This window comes from Syngnathus typhle, linkage group LG15, assembly GCF_033458585.1.
Source record: "Syngnathus typhle isolate RoL2023-S1 ecotype Sweden linkage group LG15, RoL_Styp_1.0, whole genome shotgun sequence".
NCBI lineage: Eukaryota > Metazoa > Chordata > Actinopteri > Syngnathiformes > Syngnathidae > Syngnathus > Syngnathus typhle.
The window spans coordinates 2,542,720-2,563,349 of NC_083752.1; the positions used below are offsets into that span (position 1 = coordinate 2,542,720).

The 20,630-nt window shown below is 42.8% G+C and overlaps 3 protein-coding genes across 5 annotated transcripts; all 3 read left to right on the plus strand.

Moving 5' to 3' along the window:
- The first annotated feature begins 197 nt into the window (after positions 1-197).
- kif4 (kinesin family member 4) lies at positions 198-7,234 on the plus strand. Of its 2 annotated transcripts, none has more exons than XM_061299585.1 (27): positions 198-302; positions 565-697; positions 1,148-1,262; positions 1,350-1,540; positions 1,628-1,717; positions 1,809-1,975; positions 2,073-2,167; positions 2,273-2,392; positions 2,634-2,809; positions 2,895-3,074; positions 3,189-3,247; positions 3,347-3,452; positions 3,608-3,694; positions 3,770-3,958; positions 4,026-4,129; positions 4,207-4,351; positions 4,507-4,617; positions 4,700-4,783; positions 4,884-4,997; positions 5,075-5,230; positions 5,381-5,478; positions 5,573-5,702; positions 5,833-6,003; positions 6,073-6,174; positions 6,235-6,303; positions 6,762-6,839; positions 6,905-7,234. In XM_061299585.1, exons 2-27 carry the CDS (start codon positions 575-577, stop codon positions 7,112-7,114), a joined length of 3,270 nt encoding a protein of 1,089 aa, XP_061155569.1. In that variant the 5' UTR covers positions 198-302; positions 565-574; the 3' UTR covers positions 7,115-7,234. The 2 variants fall into 2 exon arrangements, with proteins under 2 accessions (XP_061155569.1, XP_061155570.1); XM_061299586.1 differs by having other exon boundaries at positions 4,038-4,129.
- A 3,126-nt stretch (positions 7,235-10,360) lies between these two features.
- On the plus strand, positions 10,361-14,073 carry adssl (adenylosuccinate synthase, like). 2 transcript variants are annotated; one of them, XM_061299624.1, is made up of 13 exons: positions 10,361-10,643; positions 11,010-11,112; positions 11,313-11,381; positions 11,459-11,509; positions 11,585-11,651; positions 11,760-11,867; positions 12,012-12,093; positions 12,243-12,369; positions 12,441-12,595; positions 12,733-12,857; positions 12,933-13,030; positions 13,131-13,280; positions 13,370-14,073. In XM_061299624.1, the coding sequence occupies exons 1-13, from the start codon at positions 10,422-10,424 to the stop codon at positions 13,420-13,422; spliced, it is 1,410 nt and encodes a 469-aa protein (XP_061155608.1). In that variant the 5' UTR covers positions 10,361-10,421; the 3' UTR covers positions 13,423-14,073. The 2 variants fall into 2 exon arrangements, with proteins under 2 accessions (XP_061155608.1, XP_061155609.1); XM_061299625.1 differs by lacking the exon at positions 11,010-11,112 and having other exon boundaries at positions 10,436-10,643.
- Positions 14,074-14,225: 152 nt separating this feature from the next.
- On the plus strand, positions 14,226-20,168 carry LOC133168210 (potassium channel subfamily K member 4). Its single transcript, XM_061299617.1, has 8 exons — positions 14,226-14,830; positions 17,021-17,141; positions 17,213-17,489; positions 18,090-18,204; positions 18,281-18,441; positions 18,515-18,701; positions 18,804-18,946; positions 19,020-20,168. Coding segments are annotated over exons 1-8 (1,593 nt in total). The 5' UTR covers positions 14,226-14,829; the 3' UTR covers positions 19,608-20,168.
- Positions 20,169-20,630: the final 462 nt, after the last annotated feature.

Sequence of the window (20,630 nt, forward strand, 5' to 3'; positions counted from 1 at the left end):
GTGTCCAGACAGATATTTTCCTTTTCTGTAAGTGATGCTGAGGTTGACCAAAGTAACTAGAGTTTTTTTTACTCGTGTAGGATTAGAAAATACACAAATGTTTCAAATGTAGAGTAGCTAATTTGTGTGTTGGGCGATGACACCGTTTGACCGCTAGTCGTCAGTCGTGAGGCCAAACAACACTGACCAACCACGAAGAAAAAAGGAGGCGGAGCTAGACATTTGAAATCCGCGGTAAACTGAAACAACGTCCGGGAAGTATACACATTTAAGTTTGGCTGCGTTGCGACACGGATAGAAAGGTAATGCTTTTATTTTATTTTTAGTAACATCATCGCAAAAAAACTGCTACGACTTGTATTTCCGTTCTCGCTACTTTCCAGATGAATTATTATTTTTTTGGCTGATATAATTGGATTTTCTTTCTTGCCATCCTTATGTTGCTGACGTTATGCAGAACGTCTCGCGAGGGCTTCAACGAGAAGTCGATTTTCAAGTTTTTGGCATCTCGGCCGTTGTAAAATGATTTCCTAGCTGAATTACCTGTTGCATGTTTTGAAATAGCGTTTCCACCATGACCAACGAGGATGCCAAGGTTATACCAGTACGGGTCGCCTTGCGCTGTCGTCCTTTAGTGTCAAAAGAACTCGATGAGGGATGTCAGAGCTGCCTTACCTTCGTCCCAGGAGAACCACAGGTCTGTATTCTAAATGATACATTTCTTTTTTGGTGGTGAAGTAACATGACTGGCTTGTTATAATGAGTAGAAAAGTCTTTTCTGGGTTCTCTTAACAGGCTTAGCACATTCAGATTGAAGCTGGAGTTTGTTTTAGAACAGAAAATGACAAGGTGATTTCATGTTCATCAGAATTTAGTGATACTCTTTGGACATCTGACATTTGGACAACCAATGTCGTTCTTTGTTGATAATGCCAGAAGGGTGCTATTTGGAACAACAATCAATTCATTTGAAACACGCTTTGCTACAAAATGCAGTTTTACTGATAAACAAAATCAAAATACATTTGCGAGAAGAAAGATTTGTTGTCTTTTGCACAGAACCCGCACTGGAAACAGGACCTTGGGTTAAAAACTGAGATCCAAACCCTACCACAAGTTACCAAAAGTTCAAATGTCTTTCTTTCAGTTGGTGGTCGGCACAGAAAAGACGTTCACGTACGACTATGTATTTGATCCCACTGCAGAGCAGGAAGAGGTCTTCAGTACTGCAGTGTCACCTTTATTACATGGGCTATTCAAAGGTAGCTGTCTCTTTTAAAAAGAAAGAAATAAAAGATCAATTTAGCCACGAGACTCACAGTCATGTTGTTGTTTTTTTGGGGGGGTAGGTTACCATGCCACAGTTATTGCATACGGACAGACCGGGTCTGGGAAGACTTTTTCCATGGGGGGAGCATACACATCTGCTCAAGAGAATGATCCCACTGTTGGTGTTATTCCACGAGTTATCAGGAGTATCTTTGAAGAAAAGGAAAAGAGTGCAGACTGTGACTTCAAGATGAGAGTATCATATCTGGAGGTTGTATGATTTTATTTTTTTCCCCCTTTCATTGGCTTTGGGATAAACAAATGACACAGCTCTATTTTTATTTTTTTTTAATCACAGCTCTACAATGAGGATGTTTTGGATTTATTGTGTACCGCTAAAGATAAAACAGTTGTGAGCATTAGGGAAGACCCCAAAGAAGGTATTAAGGTAAATGTTGCACACAGTCAATCAAATTGTAACAAATGACCAATATGATTTGTTTTTGTCTGAAAGTCCCATCTTTAATGTCCTTTTTCAGATTGTGGGGCTAACTGAGAAGAAGGTGGTCTCTGCTCAAGAGATGGTGGGCTGCCTGGAGCTGGGCAACTCGGCTCGCACTGTGGGCTCCACAGCGATGAACGCTGCCTCGTCACGCTCACATGCCATCTTTACCATCACGCTGGATCAACGCAAAGGGAAAGACAAGTCCGTGTCATTGTTGCTTATGTTTGGCCGTTTGGGGGCGGGGCTTGAATATTTGAGACAGCCTTCTCATCTTTTTTTTTTTTTTAATTCTTTGCAGAATGGACTCGGTTGTTTCCAAACTGCACCTTGTGGATTTGGCTGGCTCAGAAAGGCAGAAAAAAACCAAAGCAGAGGGGGATCGCCTTAAGGAAGGTACAGCATAGCTCGAAGCGTCTGCCGCGCATCACCTTGAGTTTGACATTGACCTGAAATGGCTCTGCCCTCAGAGTGTGTCCCCAATAACATTGTCCTCCGCAGGCATTAGCATCAATAAAGGACTTTTGGCTTTGGGTAATGTGATCAGTGCCTTGGGGGATGAAAGTAAAAAAAACGCCTTTGTCCCTTACCGAGACTCCAAGCTCACTCGCCTGTTGCAAGGTAGGCTTGGATTTATTTTGAGGTGAGCTTCAGAAAACATCCTCCCTTCGAGGACCTTCACACCAATATTTAGGACAAACTGTGTGTAGTGCCTGTTGGCTTAGTTGAAACTATATTTTTCCCCCCAACAAGTGAAATACTTGACTCAGCTATTTTCTTTCAAATGGTCTTTAAAATTGACATAATTATCAATGGCCTGTAGTGCATGGATATAAATAACCAAGTTGTTGTGCATTGACAGATTCTCTCGGAGGCAACAGTCACACGTTGATGATAGCATGCATCAGTCCTGCGGACACGAACCTGGACGAGACTCTCAACACGCTGCGATACGCCGACCGAGCTCGGCAAATCAAAAACAAGCCTGTGGTCAACGTGGACCCCAAAGTGGCAGAGATGAACCGTTTAAAGCAGCAGGTGCATAGAAAGTGACACAAGTGTCTTTTTATTTGGATGACGTTGAAATGCGCGTGCGAGTCCCGACACTCCTTGCGTCCCACAGGTTCAGGAGTTGCAGGTGATGCTTCTTCACGCTCGTGGAGGAGTGGCCCCAGCGCTCTCTGGGAATGAAAAAAGGCTGTTGGAACAGAACCGCACTCTGCAGGAGGAGAATACTAAATTGAGCAAGGAGCTGAGTGAGACTGTCGGACAAACGGCTCTCATGTTTGAGAAGATCATTACGGTGAGTTGACAAAGTCGCCGACTGACAGGTCGTTGCGGTGAATGTGGATAAAACGTGAATCTTATTTTTTTTTAGGCTTTTGTCATTCTTATCGTTTGCTACGTTTTGTTGTAGACGGAGCACATCAATGAGAAACTGCAAGGCAAACTGGAACAACTGCAGCGCCATGCAGCGTAAGCTTTTTATTCTCCTCTTCAAATGTGGACCCTTTAATATGAAATGAAGTTTGAGATTTTATGGTGTCTCACGGGTGCTTGTGGTTTGTCTTACAGTTGCAGAATCGACCTTGAGAAAGTATTGGAGACACTACAGGATCAGGAGTTGAAGGAGAACGTTGAAGTGATGAAGAACCTTCAAGAAGTTATCTTAGAGATCAAGGTATGAAAATCACCAGTGACTCAAAAAATATTGAGGCTTTTAGGATTCTCCAGTTGAATCTGTAAATTGAAGGAAGTCGAACAGAATGAGGGATGAACACGCTCTTCCGATGAGCTTGGTAGCGAGGGTGTGATTTTTTTTATTTTTTCTAACAGCGTGAGAGTGCAGGCATTGCTGCCTCCATTGATGCCATGGCCGCAGGAGAGGATAAGCAGTACAATGAAGTCGATGACCACCCAGTCGTAAGTAGGTTTTTTTTTTTTTTTTGGTCTCCCTTTCCTCCCCATGAACATTGTGTTTCCCTTCTGTCCCATTAGGAAAACGGAAGCAATGGGACTGCGAGCAATGACTCGCAAGATGGCTTTACAGCCCGCCATGCGCTGCAGCAGGCCCAAATGTCTAAAGAGCTGATCGAGCTGAACAAGGTGTTAGGTTTGAAGGAGGCCTTGGTTAAGAAGATGTGCCAGAACGACAGCCAGCTGGAGTCGGTGCAGTCGGAGCAGCAGGTGAGAGAAGTCAATCTAGCGGTGATGTCGTGGCAGGCATTCATCATTTTATCGTTTGACCTCTCAGCAAAACTTGCAGGATCTGCAGATGGCGGTAAACTCGTTGCTACAGGAGAAACAAGAGCTCGTTTTGGAACTCCAGTCTGCCAAGAAAGGCAAAAACCACGCCAAGTACGCTCCTTGCGCAAAGGCTTTACATTTCCACGATTTCTTCAGAAGCCACTCATCCAGCTCCTTGACACTTGCAGGCTGAGCGAACAGCGCCGGAAGCGTCTGCAGGAGTTGGAAGGCCAGCTGGTTGACATGAAGAAGCAGCTTCTCGAGCAGTCCAAAATGCTCAAACTCAAAGAGACTTCTGTTCAGAAAGTTAGCAAGTTGATGCAGGAAATACAGGTACGTGGAAATGGCGGGATTTTTTGGGGGGGATGCAGTTGAGATCTGCAGTATAGCGCACTCGTATTCTCACGTACGGAAAGCCGACATGTTTGGAAGGAACCCAAGACTCGTGGTCTCAAAGTTAAAAATATCGACATGGATTGTCCCTGCAGGCGATGAAGTCCCAGCGTACTCAGCTAATGAAGCAGATGAGGGATGACTCTGAGAAATTCCGACTCTGGAAGAAGGAAAAGGACAGGGAGGTGATTCAGCTGAAAGAAAAGGTACGGTGCACGGGACGCACTGCCCGCCCGGAATGATACTCGTCTGATTTGCAACGCATTTTCAAAATGAATCTTTTGACAGGATCGTAAACGTCAGTACGAGCTGCTTAAACTCGAGAGGGATTTCGAGAAACAGGCCAATGTCCTGCGTCGGAAAACGGAGGAGGTGAAGTTTGGGCTTTGCGTTCACCCCGACTCGTTACTCGAATGTATTGAACCGCACGAGCGGCACAAATTGAACAGCCGCTGAATGTTCCGACCCGCAGGCTGCGGCGGCAAACAAGCGGCTGAAAGTTGCTCTGCAGAAGAGGAGTGAAGTCGTCGAGAAACGCAAGGATTCTCACGGCAGAGGGACGGAGGGAGCTGCTGCAAGGGTGAAGGTAATACTTGCGCTCACGGTAGCTCCTCTCGCATGTGCACTTGTCGTCGTTAATGTCGTCCATGCAATTTGTGTCAGAATCTGTTTCTCAGCGAGGCCGAGGTCATGGTCAGCATAGCAGAGGCCCGGCGTCACCTCAATGACCTTCTGGAGGACAGGAAAGTCTTGGCTCAGGAGATAACTCAACTCAGGCAGCAGATTGATGCCGGGGAGAAACCAGCTGCCAAAATCAGGGTGAGTTTTTGTGGCTGGTGTCTTTAACGTTCATGTTACTTTTTGTTCTGAAATCATCAAACGCCATTGCCAGGAAAGTACGGAACTCTCTCGTCATTTTAAGCGCGGCAAAAAATACTTTTTTTTTATCTGTGCCATCTTTCCGTAAAGCGCCGGACACTGCTGTTGTCTGAGTTGGAGAATCGGAGGGCGCTGGAGACACCTATGAACAAACAGCTGGAGAACTTGACGACAGAAATGGAACTCAGGTTAGTCAGACGGACTGCAAAAATTGTTTGGGGGTTTCGGTAGGTCATTGACCTCATGTAAACGTGCTCACTACTTGACCTTTTTTTTGAGCAGGAATGCCCAGATAGCTGACCTTCAGCAGAAGGTTCTCGCCGCAGACAGCGAGGGGCGTCTGAAACAGCGTATCGATGGCATCGTAAGCATTGTTGATGCCAAGTGTGCCATCCGAGTCCTGATGACTGAGGTGAGGCTGGCTGCCTGGGTCCAGAACGGAAATCAAAGCATGCAGGCTGTACACGCCTGTCTCCAATGTCTTTGCATAATGAAGTCTCAAATCAGAAATGATCGGTACTCTTCCATATTTGTCTTCTCAGCTGGTGTCAGCCAAGACGGCATCAGCCAAGCAAGAGAGTGAACTCCAACATGAGAGAGCCAACACGCACGAGTTAAACAAACGTTTGGCTGACGAGCGAATATTGATGTCCGACATGGACATGGAGCATCAGCAGCAGCTTGTGGAATTGGAGCAGAGGCACCAAGACAAAGTATTCGTCCTCGACAGGTTCTGCTTCGAGCTCGCTTTCCTTCTACAGTGTGTACTTCGCTCCCTACAGGTCCAGTGTCTCCTGAACCGGCTCCAGAGCAAACCCATCGGTCAAGAGCCTAATGAGGGAAGCACAAGGGAGGAGGAGCTCCTACATCGCCTCAAACTTCAGGTTAGTCCTTGCACTGTTAAAAAGAAAGGACTTCCCGATTAACGGGGTTCCTCGCCTTAGGATGAAGAGCTACAAAAACTGCGTGAGCTGTATGAGCAGAGTCGAAACCTGGCGTTGCAGTATAGTCAAGTAAGTGCAATACTTGTTCCAGCCTCTTGTTACTAAGTAGATGATGCAAAAGAAAAATGCGTCACTGGCATGGTCACTTTACATCTGCAGTGACACGAAGAGACCACCAGGTGGTGATATATTGCAAAATTTGGTTAGGTTGGATTTTATTTCTAACCCTCATAAATAGGATTTTAGAAAAATCACTTCACTCGAAGAACCAAACGTTTGTTTTTTCTTTATAACCTTCACATTTGGTCACACAGATGCACAAGCATAAGCAGGCGGCTGAAAGAAATAAAAAAAGAAAAAACTCTTCAAAAGCCTTGCAGCAGTTCAGGCACGCCCTGCCCTGTAAGGCCTTTTACAATAAAACAGGACTTATCTTGTCAATAAAGATTTGATTATCTGTCAAATTTACTCAGGCACCCTTTCAAAATGTTAAATTTATGCAAAAATTTCCCATCATTTTATTCCAGGATGCAAATATTTCAAGAGACTCTACCAGTCCAGACATCACCTTCTTCAAGCCGCCATATTGCTCACCAATAGAGACGGTAGGCGATGGCCCTCGGCTTCTCTTCAAGGGGCACGCAAACGACGGATTTCATTTTTCTTTCAGGTTCTAGAGGATATTGAAAACAGGGAACACAAGACCCCAGACCTAAAGCTACTACGTGTTTCAAAAGACGAGGACAAGAATGTGGATCAGGAGCTAGCCAAAAATAACATCAGAATTCTCAAAAAGAAAAAGCGACACTTGTCAAATTTACAGGGTGGATTTTTCTCCAACTGCACTCCAGTCAGAGAAGAGTATCCTCCTTATGAGTAAGTCATCCACTAAGTCAATAGCTAGTTTTGGAGTTTAACTGGAGGTTTAGTTTTTGATCTCTCGCGTTAGTTTGTTTAACTTGTCCCGTGTTCTTTTGTTTAATAAAGTCTTAAGTGTAAAGCTTGGTTTATTTATTGATTTTTATTTATTTTTATTTTTTTATTTTTATTATATATATAGATGTAGATGTATATAACCCCAACGTGATCATGGTTTCCCCCCATTAATATGTGTACTTTATACTCAGTTGTATAGCACAAAATGCAAATAAGGCATTTCTTTCCTTGTTTGCTTTTGGATAAAGTGAGCTCATCGGAAACAACTCTGATTGGAGAAAGACGGTGACTTGCACGTCAGTTTAATTTTGTTATCTGGTGTAAATTGCATCTGAAATGATGACCATCAATCCAAAGGTGAAAGATGGTGATTTATCAGCATAACACATTATTGCTGTGCACATATTGTTTCTCTTTAAGATGTTGGACTCTGCTCGCAAGCATTGCCATGCCTTGAACTTCAAGATAAGATAACCCAAGTACAAGAATGAATCTTGTACAAGAATGTAGAAATACTGCATCTATTCACTTTTAGGAAAATGTCTTTTTTTTTTTTACTCAATCTTTAGCTGTGCAGCTTCTGGTTTTAATAGCAGCTTAAAAACATCAAACCAGAAGACCAACAGTCTTCCTGTTTCCTTTGATAGTCATTGTGAATTTGTTGGACACTCATCTGTGGTACAATCTGATAACACCTCAATCTCATTCTCCAAGCACTGATGTGTTTCTTATTAATAGCTGAGATTCACCTTAAACTAGTACAATTGTAAAAACTTTTGTCTATGTATATATATATATATTTTTTTAAACAGCCCAGCAAACTAGTTCATTGTGTGCCAGCCACCCAAAATGGCACCATGACCAACTTTTGGGTCCTACACCATTTTAAAAAAAAAAAAGAACAACTCAGCAAAAAATGTGAATCATGAACTCCGCTCACGTGTGAACTGTAAAAAGCACGTTTACATCTTATCGTAAACTTTACTCACTGCCACCTCCAATCAAATGGCATTCCCTTTTTTTTAGAGGAACAACAAAAGAGATGTGCTTGAAACTGGCCCTTCCCTGTGTCAGACAGTGTGGAATCAGGATGTTGGAGAGGGGCAGGGCACAAGGGCTGTTAAATATTGACAGCTAGTATAATCATTAACCACCCACCCACCCCTGATCTCTTAAACTGGCGCGTCGGCCTAGTTGTCATTCCTTCCTGCTCTGCCATGACTAACGTTGCCACCCGAAACGCAGCTCTTGTTTCTCTCTTTCCATCCTGTAGTTTCTTTGTCTTTTTCTTCTACCAACCTGTTTCTCTAACTTAACTACTGCGGCCTAAACCTCGCCATGGCCGTGACGACATGCCGCTCCACTCCAAACGTTGGCCTCGTGACACCTCGAGGTGAGTACGGCTCAAATTGACGACTGCATGCTCGATTCATTGGAACGTTTCTAACTAATGTGAACCCAAATTTATTTTCTTCACAGGCATGACAAACAGCACATTATTGAGTATTCAAGGGTTTTTAATTCTGAATTGTGGAAACTTCAAAAAGCTTAGTCATATTTCAGAGAGGATATTTAATTACTGTTAATTATATCATTTTAGTTTCGTTAATTGACTGGTGACCAGTCCAGGGTGTAACCCGAGGTCACATGGTATAGCTTCACTTGTTAGACTGGGCCGTACAAGCTGATAAAAAAAATAAAGACTTTTTTCTTTTGCTTACATTTAATTTAAATGCACTGTTCTTCAAGGTGGAAGTACATAGTTGAAGATTTAAAAATATATGTGTGTGAACAAGAAACCGTCAGCAAACGGATTAGACCCGCCCATATTTTCACATATTGACAGACGTCCTCATAATTGCCACCATAAAATGAGTGTTATCGAGTCAAGCTTTGGCCCTTTGGTCACACTGTTGGTTGATGTGTATTTGAGGCAGTAAAACAGGGAGGAGGAAATTAGGAGGTCAAAGTCACACACCAGAGGACCATCGTTGAAAGCAGCCAAAATCCTCACTTAACCTCAGCGATCTTTGAACTTTATGTGTTTGGTCCCGCTGTCAGCGAGCGGCCCTCGTTCTCGTCACAGATCGGCCTCGATGAGACTTTCGGTGCTCGCTGGATGTAACAGCAACTCCATGTGGATGCTGGATCAAGTTCCAGTGGAGGTGCTGTTACTTACAGAGAGTTGCTACTGTGGATACAATAGCTAATATGTTTCAAGATAATTTGTTAAAAAGAATAATGGGGCACAAGGTGATGACCTATGAATTGACAGCCAGTAATGATAATGTCTGCCTGTCATTTCTGTAGGCCACTGCTGTGTTTGTCCTTCATAACAGTTGTTGGGTCATCATCCATCATTAGTTTGAATGATCTTTGCAGGAGGGTTGAAGATGTTGTACTGTTCTTAAAATTTGTTGACAATATCTCAATAAAGTTTTGACATTTTCCTTTATGAGGTTTTACTATGCTGTTTGTGTGTACTGTTACTGTATACAGGTCACTCCAAATTGGAGGATAATTTCAGCATCAATATTGGAAGTTCTTATAAAACATACACCTGATTTTCAAAATACAAAATTCCTTGGGATTCAGATGGGCAATAAAAAAAATGTCCCGATTTTTGACATAATGCAGGGGACCCCAAGATGATCACTGGAAGGGTATTCTATGTACATTATTACATCCAAGCCGATTTAAAAAGAATTAGATTCTGACTTTTTTTCACAGAATTGTGACTTTAAAGTGATAATTCTCACTTTATATATTATATCCTTTATATAGAATAAAAAGACAAGGGAATAAAATAAAAAAAACTAATTCAAGTATACTCAGACAAATGTCTACACCAACTTTTTATTAATAAACCAACTATGGGACACATTTTAACTATTTGCGCCAGGTTTTTCTCCCTATTTGCAACACGACACAAGATACAGTTATAATAATCAGATCAAACATAAATATGTTTTTCCTGTTTGGGGCACATATATATCGTAAATGGGTGCTGACTGGTGAGCATGAATTTTGTGCATTTTGTAGAAATGCGCTATATGTGAATTTGCATTTGTTTAGGAGCGGGTCGGAAACATTCAATATGGCGTACACGTTTACGTATTCTAAACCGCTTAAGCTTCGGTGCTTTATTGTATTGTATGCACATCAGTGACACCTAGTGGTTCAGGAAAAGAAGCGCACTTCCCGTCAGGAAACGCGGTAAAACGCTATTCCGGTTTCGGAGGGACAGCGGCATGGCATCCATCAGCGACGTGGCTAATGTTAATGGACGAGAAAACGGGGAGCCGGTGGTTAAGCGGCCACGAGAGAACGTCACGTCTGAGTTTCCGCTTCGCACCCCAAAGGAGCCTGCGAACAAAGTGACCGTGGTGCTCGGAGCTCAATGGGGGGACGAGGGCAAAGGAAAAGTTGTGGACCTGCTCGCAATGGATGCGGATATTGTTTGCAGGTGTCAGGTAACGCTCATAATTACACTTGTTACATGGCATTCATACGTCCTCTAATTAAAATGGCAGACGGTTAGAGGCCAGGGAAAGTCGTGTCAGAAAAACAGTGGGTAAATGTATGACTTCGTTCCGCGTGTGGACAAGCTACGGTGCTAGCCTTGTTTGTTACCATGTGTTCAACGCTAGATTACATTCGCCATGAGAATCGTTGTGCTAATCTTTTCAAAGGGGTTGGCGAGTGCTCCCGATACGGTTTATATGAAGTGAAATGATGTAACACGACGTGCTATCTCTGTTACCAGTGCGTGGGATGTGGCGTTTACGTCCCCTTGGAAATCCGAACTCTTTATTTTTTATATATTTTTTTTTCTGCAGGGTGGCAACAACGCGGGTCACACCGTAGTCGTGGACTCGGTGGAGTATGACTTCCACCTGCTACCCAGTGGCGTCCTCAATAAGAAAGCCATCTCCTTTATCGGTATATTGCTTTTGTCATTTATTGTGGCTGACTTGAATTTAGATGGAAAGATAAACAGTACACGTTAAGTCACATGACTTTCATTTGACCTCGAATTGAGCACGTAGTCATCGTTTTAAGAAATGTCTTATTACATCTGCATTTCTTATCAAAGTTTTTAATCGTTGAATGAAATAAACATTTGATTTTTGTTGGCGCAGGCAATGGGGTTGTCATACACCTCCCTGGGCTGTTTGCAGAGGCACAATCGAACCTGAAGAAAGGCAAAGGTTAAAAAGAACTTTTGGATAAATATGAGTTTGTCATGTTTAATAAAACATTTCATGTTTTTTTTTACTCCATGTAGGATTACAAGGATGGGAAGACAGACTTAAGATTTCTGATCGTGCTCACATTGGTGAGTATATTTTTCATGTCAAGTATTTTTGAAATGTGCAAGTGTCTCATTGAGGGTCCCTCGGTCCACTTTTAGTATTCAACTTCCATCAGGCTGTCGATGGCATTCAGGAGCAACAGCGGCAGCAGCAAGAAGGGAAAAAGTAATTTTGCTCATTATTTCAAGCATTGTGTATCGGGCCCGCTGGAGAGACTTTTCTCAAAACTGACGTTGTTTCATTAGCTGATATGTGTGTTTTTCTTGGCTGCAGTTTAGGGACGACCAAAAAGGGCATAGGCCCCGCCTACTCCTCCAAAGCTGCTCGGAATGGCCTCCGTGTGTGTGATCTTGTCTCGGATTTCAAAGTCTTTGAGGACAAGTGAGTTTGCTAATTTGTTGATTGCCTCAAATGGATGACGTAAAAGTCAAATAGCAGAAAAATTCATATTTGGGTGAAGATAGTAATTGCAGCTGAGCAATTTCTTCCGACAGGAGTGTGAAAGAACACTTTTTTTTTTTTAAGGTTCCGCATGTTAGCAGAGCATTTCCTGACAATGTATCCAAATCTGAATGTAGACATTGAAGGCGAACTGGAGCAGTTAAAGGTGAGAGAGATGGCGGACTCATGCACACACACACATGTATTGCGGTTCATCGAATGCTTTTTTTTTTTTTTAATGGGTTTGTAATTCCAACAATAGAACAAAGAGTCCAGACAAAGGGGTAACGTTTGTCAACTGATCCCTTTCTCCAGGGATATGCTGAGCGATTGCCCCCTCTAGTGACAGATGGTGTTTACTTCATGCACGAAGCTCTTACTGGTCCCAGTAAGAAAATCCTGGTGGAGGGGGCAAACGCCGCACTGCTGGATATTGACTTTGGTGAGCGCCAAGAGCATTTGTCATTTCATCCATCTGACCGATCTTCAGCTAATGGACATGTCTCCATTTAGGCACATATCCCTTTGTGACGTCGTCGAACTGCACCGTCGGAGGAGTGTGCACCGGGCTTGGCGTGCCGCCGTCACACGTTGGAAGAGTGTATGGCGTGGTGAAAGCCTACACCACCCGGGTGGGCGTCGGTGCCTTCCCAACAGAACAGGATAACGTGAGTCGTGATGCAACATTGTGAATTTAAATTCAAATTAGATTTGGCGAAGTTGATTGGGACATGATTGATAAAAAAAAAATTGAATCTTGTTTTGATCACGTTCCTCAAGCAAACACTCCCATCTTTTCTTACAGGAGACTGGGGCGCTTTTACAATCGCGAGGTCACGAGGTTGGCGTGACAACCGGCAGAAAGCGACGCTGCGGCTGGCTGGACTTGATACTGGTCCGATATGCTCACATGGTCAACGGCTTCTCGGCGTAAGCGCGGGCATCAATTTGACCAAATATTTCCTTGTCATTGTCACAATTGATCCGAGAGTCTTGCATTTGCAGCATCGCCCTGACCAAACTGGACATTTTGGACACGCTGGCGGAGATTAAAGTGGGAGTGGCCTATAACGTTGATGGGAAGCCTCTGCCCAGTTTCCCGGGTAAGTGACAAACCTTCATGTTGATATATATTTTTTTTTTATCTCTGCTGACCAGCATGTCAAGGTGTGCATTTATAAATGGCTTTTGGTTATGGTGCAGCAAACATGGACGTTCTGACGCGCGTCACCGTGGAGTACAAAACCTTCCCCGGGTGGTGCCGCAGCACCGAGGCGGCCCGCAGCTTTCCCGAGCTGCCGTCGCAGGCGCAGAACTACATTCGCTTCATTGAGGACTTCCTGCAAGTGCCAGGTTTGTAAAATCTCCTTCCGCGTCACCAGGGAGAGCGACAGGCTCGGGGGCGGGAATGTAAAACGTCCTTTCATTCCCTCTCGTTTCAGTCAAGTGGGTTGGAGTGGGCAAGTCCAGGGAGAGCATGATCAAACTGTACTGATCAGCGGCCACTGCCGTTGACTTCCTCACCCGTGGCCAGTACGACGTCGCTTTGCCATCATTTCACGTTTAAACTCCATCATAATGGAAATATTTCAGCAGAAAGTCTCACAATTATCAATCACAAGTCAACTTGTGTGTTCCAGCTGATGTTTCTGTGTTTTTAGGGTGTCAAGTTTTACAATTGGGTATTTACTGTTTAATCATTCCTTTCCACAGTGATGAACCCCCGTTTTTTAAATTCTGAAGCTCATGCTTGTTTACCCTTTAACAATTATTTACCGACTCGTGAGGAGTACCATCAGCATTTTTTTAAACCTGAGGTGGCATGATAGAGTAGCTAGCATTCACGGCAACGTGAAAGCCCATTATGCAATAATGTTGACGTTTTTTTTTCTTGAACTGTTTTAAATGCATTTAAGTTGTTTGTAACCGTGATTGTTAGTGTGTGTTGTATTTTTGGAGCTCATTCTCACCGCAAAATAATAAATAAAAATCAGATTTCCACGCCACAATTTTGCTCCCCCCACCAGAAAAATTGATGTAAATATAAAAAGAGACTCGTAATAGTAAATGTCATTCGGTTTCTATATGGCATCATATTCCCCTTGTGGCTTGCTATTGTCAATAAATGGAAACTTTAATCTTACAAGTTTTAATCCTACATTGGGTGATTCCAGTGATTATTACTTACAAGAAATCTGCAGAATTATTCACCCTTCCAGTATTTTACTCCCTTTTAAACCTTGCTGTAAAAGCTTTTCAGTGCCTGGAGGAATTAGATTAAACTGTAAAGTGGTTTCCTCTCGAGATTGATGCTGAGGTCTAAGTCTTTCTAATGCAACTAAGACCCACATTCTTGCACGAACTGATCAAAATAGTCTCGCAATAAGTCAAACTTCATTTTACTTAAATTCTCATCACTGGTTACAATTGAGATTTCAATTTGTATCCAAAGAACATTGTAATTCTTTTTTTTGGTGTCAGAGAGAAACAATACCCTCACATGCATCCTATGAGAAAAGCAAGATTCAGTCTTGTAACACAATACCGTTGCGAAAATAGTGATGCAGATTCTTTTTCATGGTGCACCTTCACTTAAATAAGCAAAAGATGCAGACGTTTGCTAACCCATCCATTTTCAGCCTCAAGAAGTCTGCATCATCAAAAATGATGCAGTTAATTGAAAATAAAGTGCTCTTAATTGCATGCTCGTCAGAGCCTCCCTCCCTCTGCATCTTTTTTACCACCATCCTCTTTAGTAAATGTCAACACATTTATGCGTCAGCTAACATTTCAGGGGGAGGTGTTTCTTTTTTTTAATTCCTGCCTAGCTTCTTTACAGGTGAGCAGTTGCCCTTCACTGGATGGACTTTAAGCACAAGTGTGTGTGGAACCAAAGCTAAAAAGTAAGTTTTGTTTTTTTTCCTTCTTCTTAACATTTAACAAATGCCGCCTGGGAAAAACAAAGATATTGCCGAAGTAAGGGAAGCTTTACTTGTTCTCATTTGACACCCCAGCAGCTTCCCTGTGACTATACTGGATAAACAATGGGGAAATAAATGAATCTATTTACATTTGAACAATTTATGACTGAAAAGAGGACAAGATAGGAAGGAAATGTGTTTCTGCTTTAGTAAATCTAGAGACAGTCACTCCAATGTAAACTGAACCATGGGAGATGAATGCCTTGCTCTTGATCTGTTGAGTGCATGATACAAATCCAATTTAAACTTAAGTTCATCGTAAATAACATTTTACAATTGCGGTGGTGCTGTGCACATGCCCAATGTGATGCATTGCTTTATATGTGTCTGTGCACAAGAGTGATACTGGCCATAAGGTTGACATTCAAAACACAATTGGCAGTAACCCTCACTTTGGATTATCCCTGTCAGAAAGGTTTCAACTGGTAATATAATACGCTTCTAGATTTGTAGGTCATATGAATAAAATGATTTGTGATGAGTGCATTGCTGTTGGCTCTGCGCTGGTTCCACAGGAATACTCATTTGTACATTCAAAGTAGCTATGGCATAACCAAATCAAATGCTTTTTGTCTCAAGATGGTACGGTGGAATAGGCAAAAGAGAGAAATAGATGCGAGTGAATTTGATTTTAGGATGGGGTGAAGCAACAGAGACACTTTTTAAAGGTCTGGAGTTGCAAGCCATTGATGAGAAAAGCATATTTTAAAAAAATTAAATAAAAAAACTTGCAGGTATTAAAGTTTCTGTTGGTAGGCGTGCAGGATTTGCTAACACCCACATCCAGGTTGTTCCAAATTAGCATTATGTTGAGGAGTCTCATTTAGACAAAAGTAGTCCCTCCCATCTTACGGCATGCTTACACGATTGTGATTCAATTTAAAAAAAGCTGAGTACTACACTCACCATATAATCAACTGTGCTTTAAATTTGGCGCACGCACAGACTACTACAGCACTTGTGTCAAGTAGTACGAGGTTATTGAGACACGGGAGGCTGAGCCGGCTCCCCAGTGGGCACGGATCAGACCTCAATGAATCCCACCATCGATTCCACGCAAACAGCCGCAAAGGGGGGCGACCACATGATGCAATGTCCATTTGCACATTCCATTTCATGCATGGTGCTTTTCTTCCTCCTCCCTCTTTGAGACCAATCTTTTCCTCTCTCTCGTCACCATCGTAATGTCAGCTTGATTGACTATTTTTCTCCTCCCTCGTGTGTTCAGCAAACAGCCTTGCTTCTTCCTCACTCACACACACATTGCTGCATGAGGCGACTGCAACACTGGCTTTTTATTTTTCTTCCTTTTTAAGGTAGGAGCACTGTGCTGAATACATTACGGACCCCCTCGTGTTAAAAAAAAAAAGGATTCTTAAGGCATGGCTGGCAGGCAGCTGCATCATCTGCAGTGCTGTTGGCACGTTTTAATTTCCTTTGTCGGCGGCTGATGTTTAATCTCATTGTGTCATTCCTTTTTAAAGTTCAATGGCTTTTGCGAGAAATGAAGTACACACGGTGATCACATGGATGGCATGTGGAAACGGGATCAATGTTGCGTTCAATTGATTTGATTTCTGCTAACAAGCTAAGAGGACTGCTTTCAAAGATGTTGTGGCTGGAACTGTTCAAGACGTGCGTGTTTTTTTTCAATTGGGAATATGTTTAAGGCGAGGTTCACAGGAAAAAAAAAACTTCCTTTGACTCTATTTCAATATCTCCAGCTAAAGTAATTATTAGATAATGCACAATCAAATGACAATGGTTAAAGATGCTAAAAAAATTGAGTTTTGATTGACAGCGTCAGTAAAATCATTTTTTTAATGCAAACTATCGTACAAAAATTCAACTCTGGTATTGTCACATCTTTCAATGGAGCCTCTCAATCTTTAGCCATGGATAGGTAAATACAGACATGTCGGGGGTTAGATGGATTAGCCAATCAACGGAAGCTATGCAATACACTGCAAATGATAATAAAGTTGAAGGATTGCGCAAATTAAAATTGAGCAATATATTTTTATAACCGGCATCTCATAGCAACGTATTCAAAACATTATCCAAGAGGGTGTGTGTGTGTGTGCCTCATTCGAAATCCTCTATGTACTGTAGTGTCGCCTCCAGCAGAGTGTGATGTAGATGGGCTCCCCAGTGGTTACGGATCCAGGGAATCCATCCTTAGGCCGGGGGAAAAGAAAGACTGGAAAAGAAGAAGGCGTGGTCGCAAGAACAGGTTCGCAGAGCTGCAAGGGGGTTTCTTTCCTCGTTATTGTTGACGTATTATTGCTTTTTGGGGTGTTTCAGCCGAAGCAGCTGGGATCCGGGTCATAACAACACAGAGCCTTGCAGAGAAAAAGCTGCGCCCACGTTTGAAGTGAGCGGAAGTGCAGCCATGCGCTGCTCCACCCTGCTTGCCATCCTCACAGGGGTGCTACTCTACTTGGTGCTGGGCGCCGTGGTCTTCAGGGCTTTGGAGACGCCGCGAGAAGAAGGCAAGCACAAGAAGCTGCAGGGGACATGTCAGGAATTCTTGATGAACTTTACCTGTGTTGGACCTGATAGCCTGCAAGCTCTCATAGAGGTATCGTTCCAGATATTCTCACATTCTTTTTTTATTGATTGGGGACTGTATTAAATTTGATGATGTCATCAATTAATAGCTAATATTTGCGGCACAATTCTGCTTATTGTTGTGGTGGCCATTTTGGGTTGTGTGTTTTTTTTCTTTTTTATCATATACATTTAAAATATTATTGAAGTTTGTTTTCTTAAAATTTGAGGTTTACTAATTTAAAAAATATATATATAATTTAATTTAAATGATTTTGTCATGACACCAAAATGTATTTCAAATAGTAAGCTGACAATAGCCAGCCGCACTCTTTGAAATACATTTCAAAGTGAATAATGAAGAGGGTAACTATTCCTCCAGTCCAGTATTCTGCCTTTTTTAATTTTTTAGAGCCACTATCGTTCTCATGTATTCAGGAATGCAAGCATGAAGTCCGAGTGAGTGTAAGTGGCCACACCACATTGCTTTGTGCCATTAAGCATTACACTGCACTTTTACATACACACAGGAAAAGCAGTGGTTCAAATTTGAAGCTTCGTGTTCCCGTCACGGGATGACATACTGATTTGGAATATCCAGTGTACTAAATTCTTCCAAATTCCATGGCAGGAGGTGGCAGAGGCCATCAGTGCAGGCGTGGATCCGAGTAGTAACGCCACCTTTGTCAGCCAATGGAATTTAGCCAGTGCCTTTTTTTTCTCTGGCACAATCGTGACGACTATTGGTGAGTTCCCTCCCCTCGCCTCCCGCAATCCTGCATGATGACACGATCATGATTTCTTTTGATTCGACATATCCAGGTTTTGGAAACATCTCACCCAAGACAAAAGGTGGTCAACTGTTTTGTATTTTCTACGCCTTGGTTGGAATTCCATTCTTTGGCATCCTTCTCGCTGGGGTCGGAGACCATCTTGGGACAGGGTTGAGGAAAACAGTTGCCAAAATAGAGAAACTCTTCCTGGTCAGAGGAAAAAAAATATAAAAAATGGAACTTGTTTGTTGGTTTTGTTTGACGCACTTTTTCTTCCTGACAGAAATGGCGCATCAGTCAAACCATTGTCCGAGTGATTTCTGCCATCTTGTCCATCCTGCTGGGCTGCCTGCTGTTTGTTGCAGTGCCAATTTTGGTTTTCCAAAGGGTGGAGGGTTGGACCCTGCTGGAATCGGCGTACTTTGTCGTCATCACCTTGACAACTGTGGGATTTGGGGACTATGTGGCAGGTAAGCCACACTCGGACAAATTGTTTGATTGAGTGATTGAAACAAAATGGTAGCAATAAAATATACACTTTTTGATATAACCTTCTGATACTCCACTTGAAGGGGATTCAGGGCTTGAAGGCAGTGACCACTGGTACAAGCCTTTGGTGTGGTTCTGGATCTTGCTGGGTCTTGCCTACTTTGCATCCATTCTGTCAATGATTGGAAACTGGCTTCGGGTTCTCTCAAAGAAAACCAGAGCTGAGGTTTCAATTCCTCTTTGTTGTTTTTATTATTGGAGTCTTTTCTGCGATTGCTGATTTTATCCTCCTGTCTCAGATGGAGGAACTGCGGGCCCATGCCACTGACTGGACACAAAACATCCAGAATATGGATTTTCGAATCTCGGGCAAAATCGATGACCCCTTTAGACGGCGCCGGAGAAGGCGGCGCCATCGTGCTCGCCGCCACGGTCAAGGAACTTCAGCTCCCGGGGCTCCTGAGGGAGAAGTTCAGAACGAGAGCGAAACGGATTCCGAATCTTACTCCTCTTATACATCCTCCAATGAGTCCGAGTCTGGATCTGAATCTGAAAGCACTCAGACCGAGCCTGTGGACATCGAAAAGCAGGACCCGCTCTTTTCTCAGCCTCTTGACTATTTTGGGGAGAACTTAGCATTCATTGACGAGTCATCTGATGCTCAGAGCGGCAATTTACATTTAGATACTCAATTGGATTCAAAATCACCTCATCTTAAACGTGGCCATCCACACAAAAGGAGGCGCCACAGGAGGCATGAACCACGGAGACGCCCCAAAAATGATGGAGACAAACCATCCAGTCTTGACGTGAAGGAGCACAATGGAACCACACAGCCGGTTCCAAATATACCACTGAAGCCTCAAGTCCAAAAACCATGTCGCTAGCACAAGAAAGGTCATAACACAAGTTCTTCACTGGAGGTGGGACTAATGAAAGGACATGTTAAGGCAAAAAAGTTTGCATATTTACAGGCACATGGAAATGAAGTGTTGCACAAGCTTTGGTCGCATGTTTGCAGATGCTGCTGTTTACTTTTGCGCTAATGCCTTAATGTTAAAAGTGATGCCTTGGCTTTCTTTGCTGCCCTCTGCTGGGCTGAGAGAGGAGCAACAGTTTTTTGTTTTTTTTTGGAATCATTTGTTATGTAACTGTCCAAAACGATGCAAAAAATAATATTAATAATCAGGAAGGACCAACCAAAAATCACACCATATGTGCTACTATTTTGCTGGTGCTGAGCTCAGACATTTGCCTACCAACTTTCTTGGAGTGCTGTACGTCCTTCTGTGTTTTACAATGTTTACTGTGAAAACAAAACATGATGACGTTGCTGATTCATGTCTTCTGTACTGCATGGACTGATGGACTGGAACTATTTCTCATGTTCTGGACAGAGATGATCTCAGAGCAGCATTTCTTTTAAATTGTAGATCCATTTGGCACGGCATATTATAGAATGTAAATCTGTCTGGACTCTTCTCTTCTAACTTTACCACATTATGTACTGCATACTGGTCAGGACAAATTAAGACTAAGCTGCAAGACTGGAATAGCACACATACTGACAAGAACGTGCTTTGGTAGACTCAAAAGACTCGCAACAATGCAGTATCAATCTCAATGCTCTTTATTTATCTCTCTCTCTCTCTCTCTATATATATATATATATATATATATTTTTTTTTTTAAAGGTCGTTATAGTCAATCCCTGCAAAATGAACACACAATTCCACAGGAGCTTGGCAAATAGAAGAGATGCCCGAGGCCAAGAATAAATTACTCAAATACATACGTGGCGGGGACAAGTGGCACATGGAAGAGAGAGCACACGCGGACTAAATATACACAAGAGGTGCATGTGATGATTGTAGACAGGTGAAACACTTACAGCTTGGAAAAGAATACAA

Coding starts and splice junctions, on each gene's coding strand:
- LOC133168210 (XM_061299617.1), top strand. Junction 18,442..18,514: donor AAATAGAGAAACTCTTCCTG/GTCAGAGGAAAA, acceptor TCTTCCTGACAG/AAATGGCGCATCAGTCAAAC. Junction 18,947..19,019: donor CAAAGAAAACCAGAGCTGAG/GTTTCAATTCCT, acceptor CTCCTGTCTCAG/ATGGAGGAACTGCGGGCCCA.
- kif4 (XM_061299585.1), top strand. CDS start 575: ATGACCAACGAGGATGCCAAGGTTATACCAGTACGGGTCGCCTTGCGC. Junction 698..1,147: donor TCGTCCCAGGAGAACCACAG/GTCTGTATTCTA, acceptor TCTTTCTTTCAG/TTGGTGGTCGGCACAGAAAA. Junction 6,304..6,761: donor TGGCGTTGCAGTATAGTCAA/GTAAGTGCAATA, acceptor ATTTTATTCCAG/GATGCAAATATTTCAAGAGA.
- adssl (XM_061299624.1), top strand. CDS start 10,422: ATGGCATCCATCAGCGACGTGGCTAATGTTAATGGACGAGAAAACGGG. Junction 11,868..12,011: donor TTCAAAGTCTTTGAGGACAA/GTGAGTTTGCTA, acceptor TTTTTTTTTAAG/GTTCCGCATGTTAGCAGAGC. Junction 12,858..12,932: donor ATGGTCAACGGCTTCTCGGC/GTAAGCGCGGGC, acceptor TTGCATTTGCAG/CATCGCCCTGACCAAACTGG.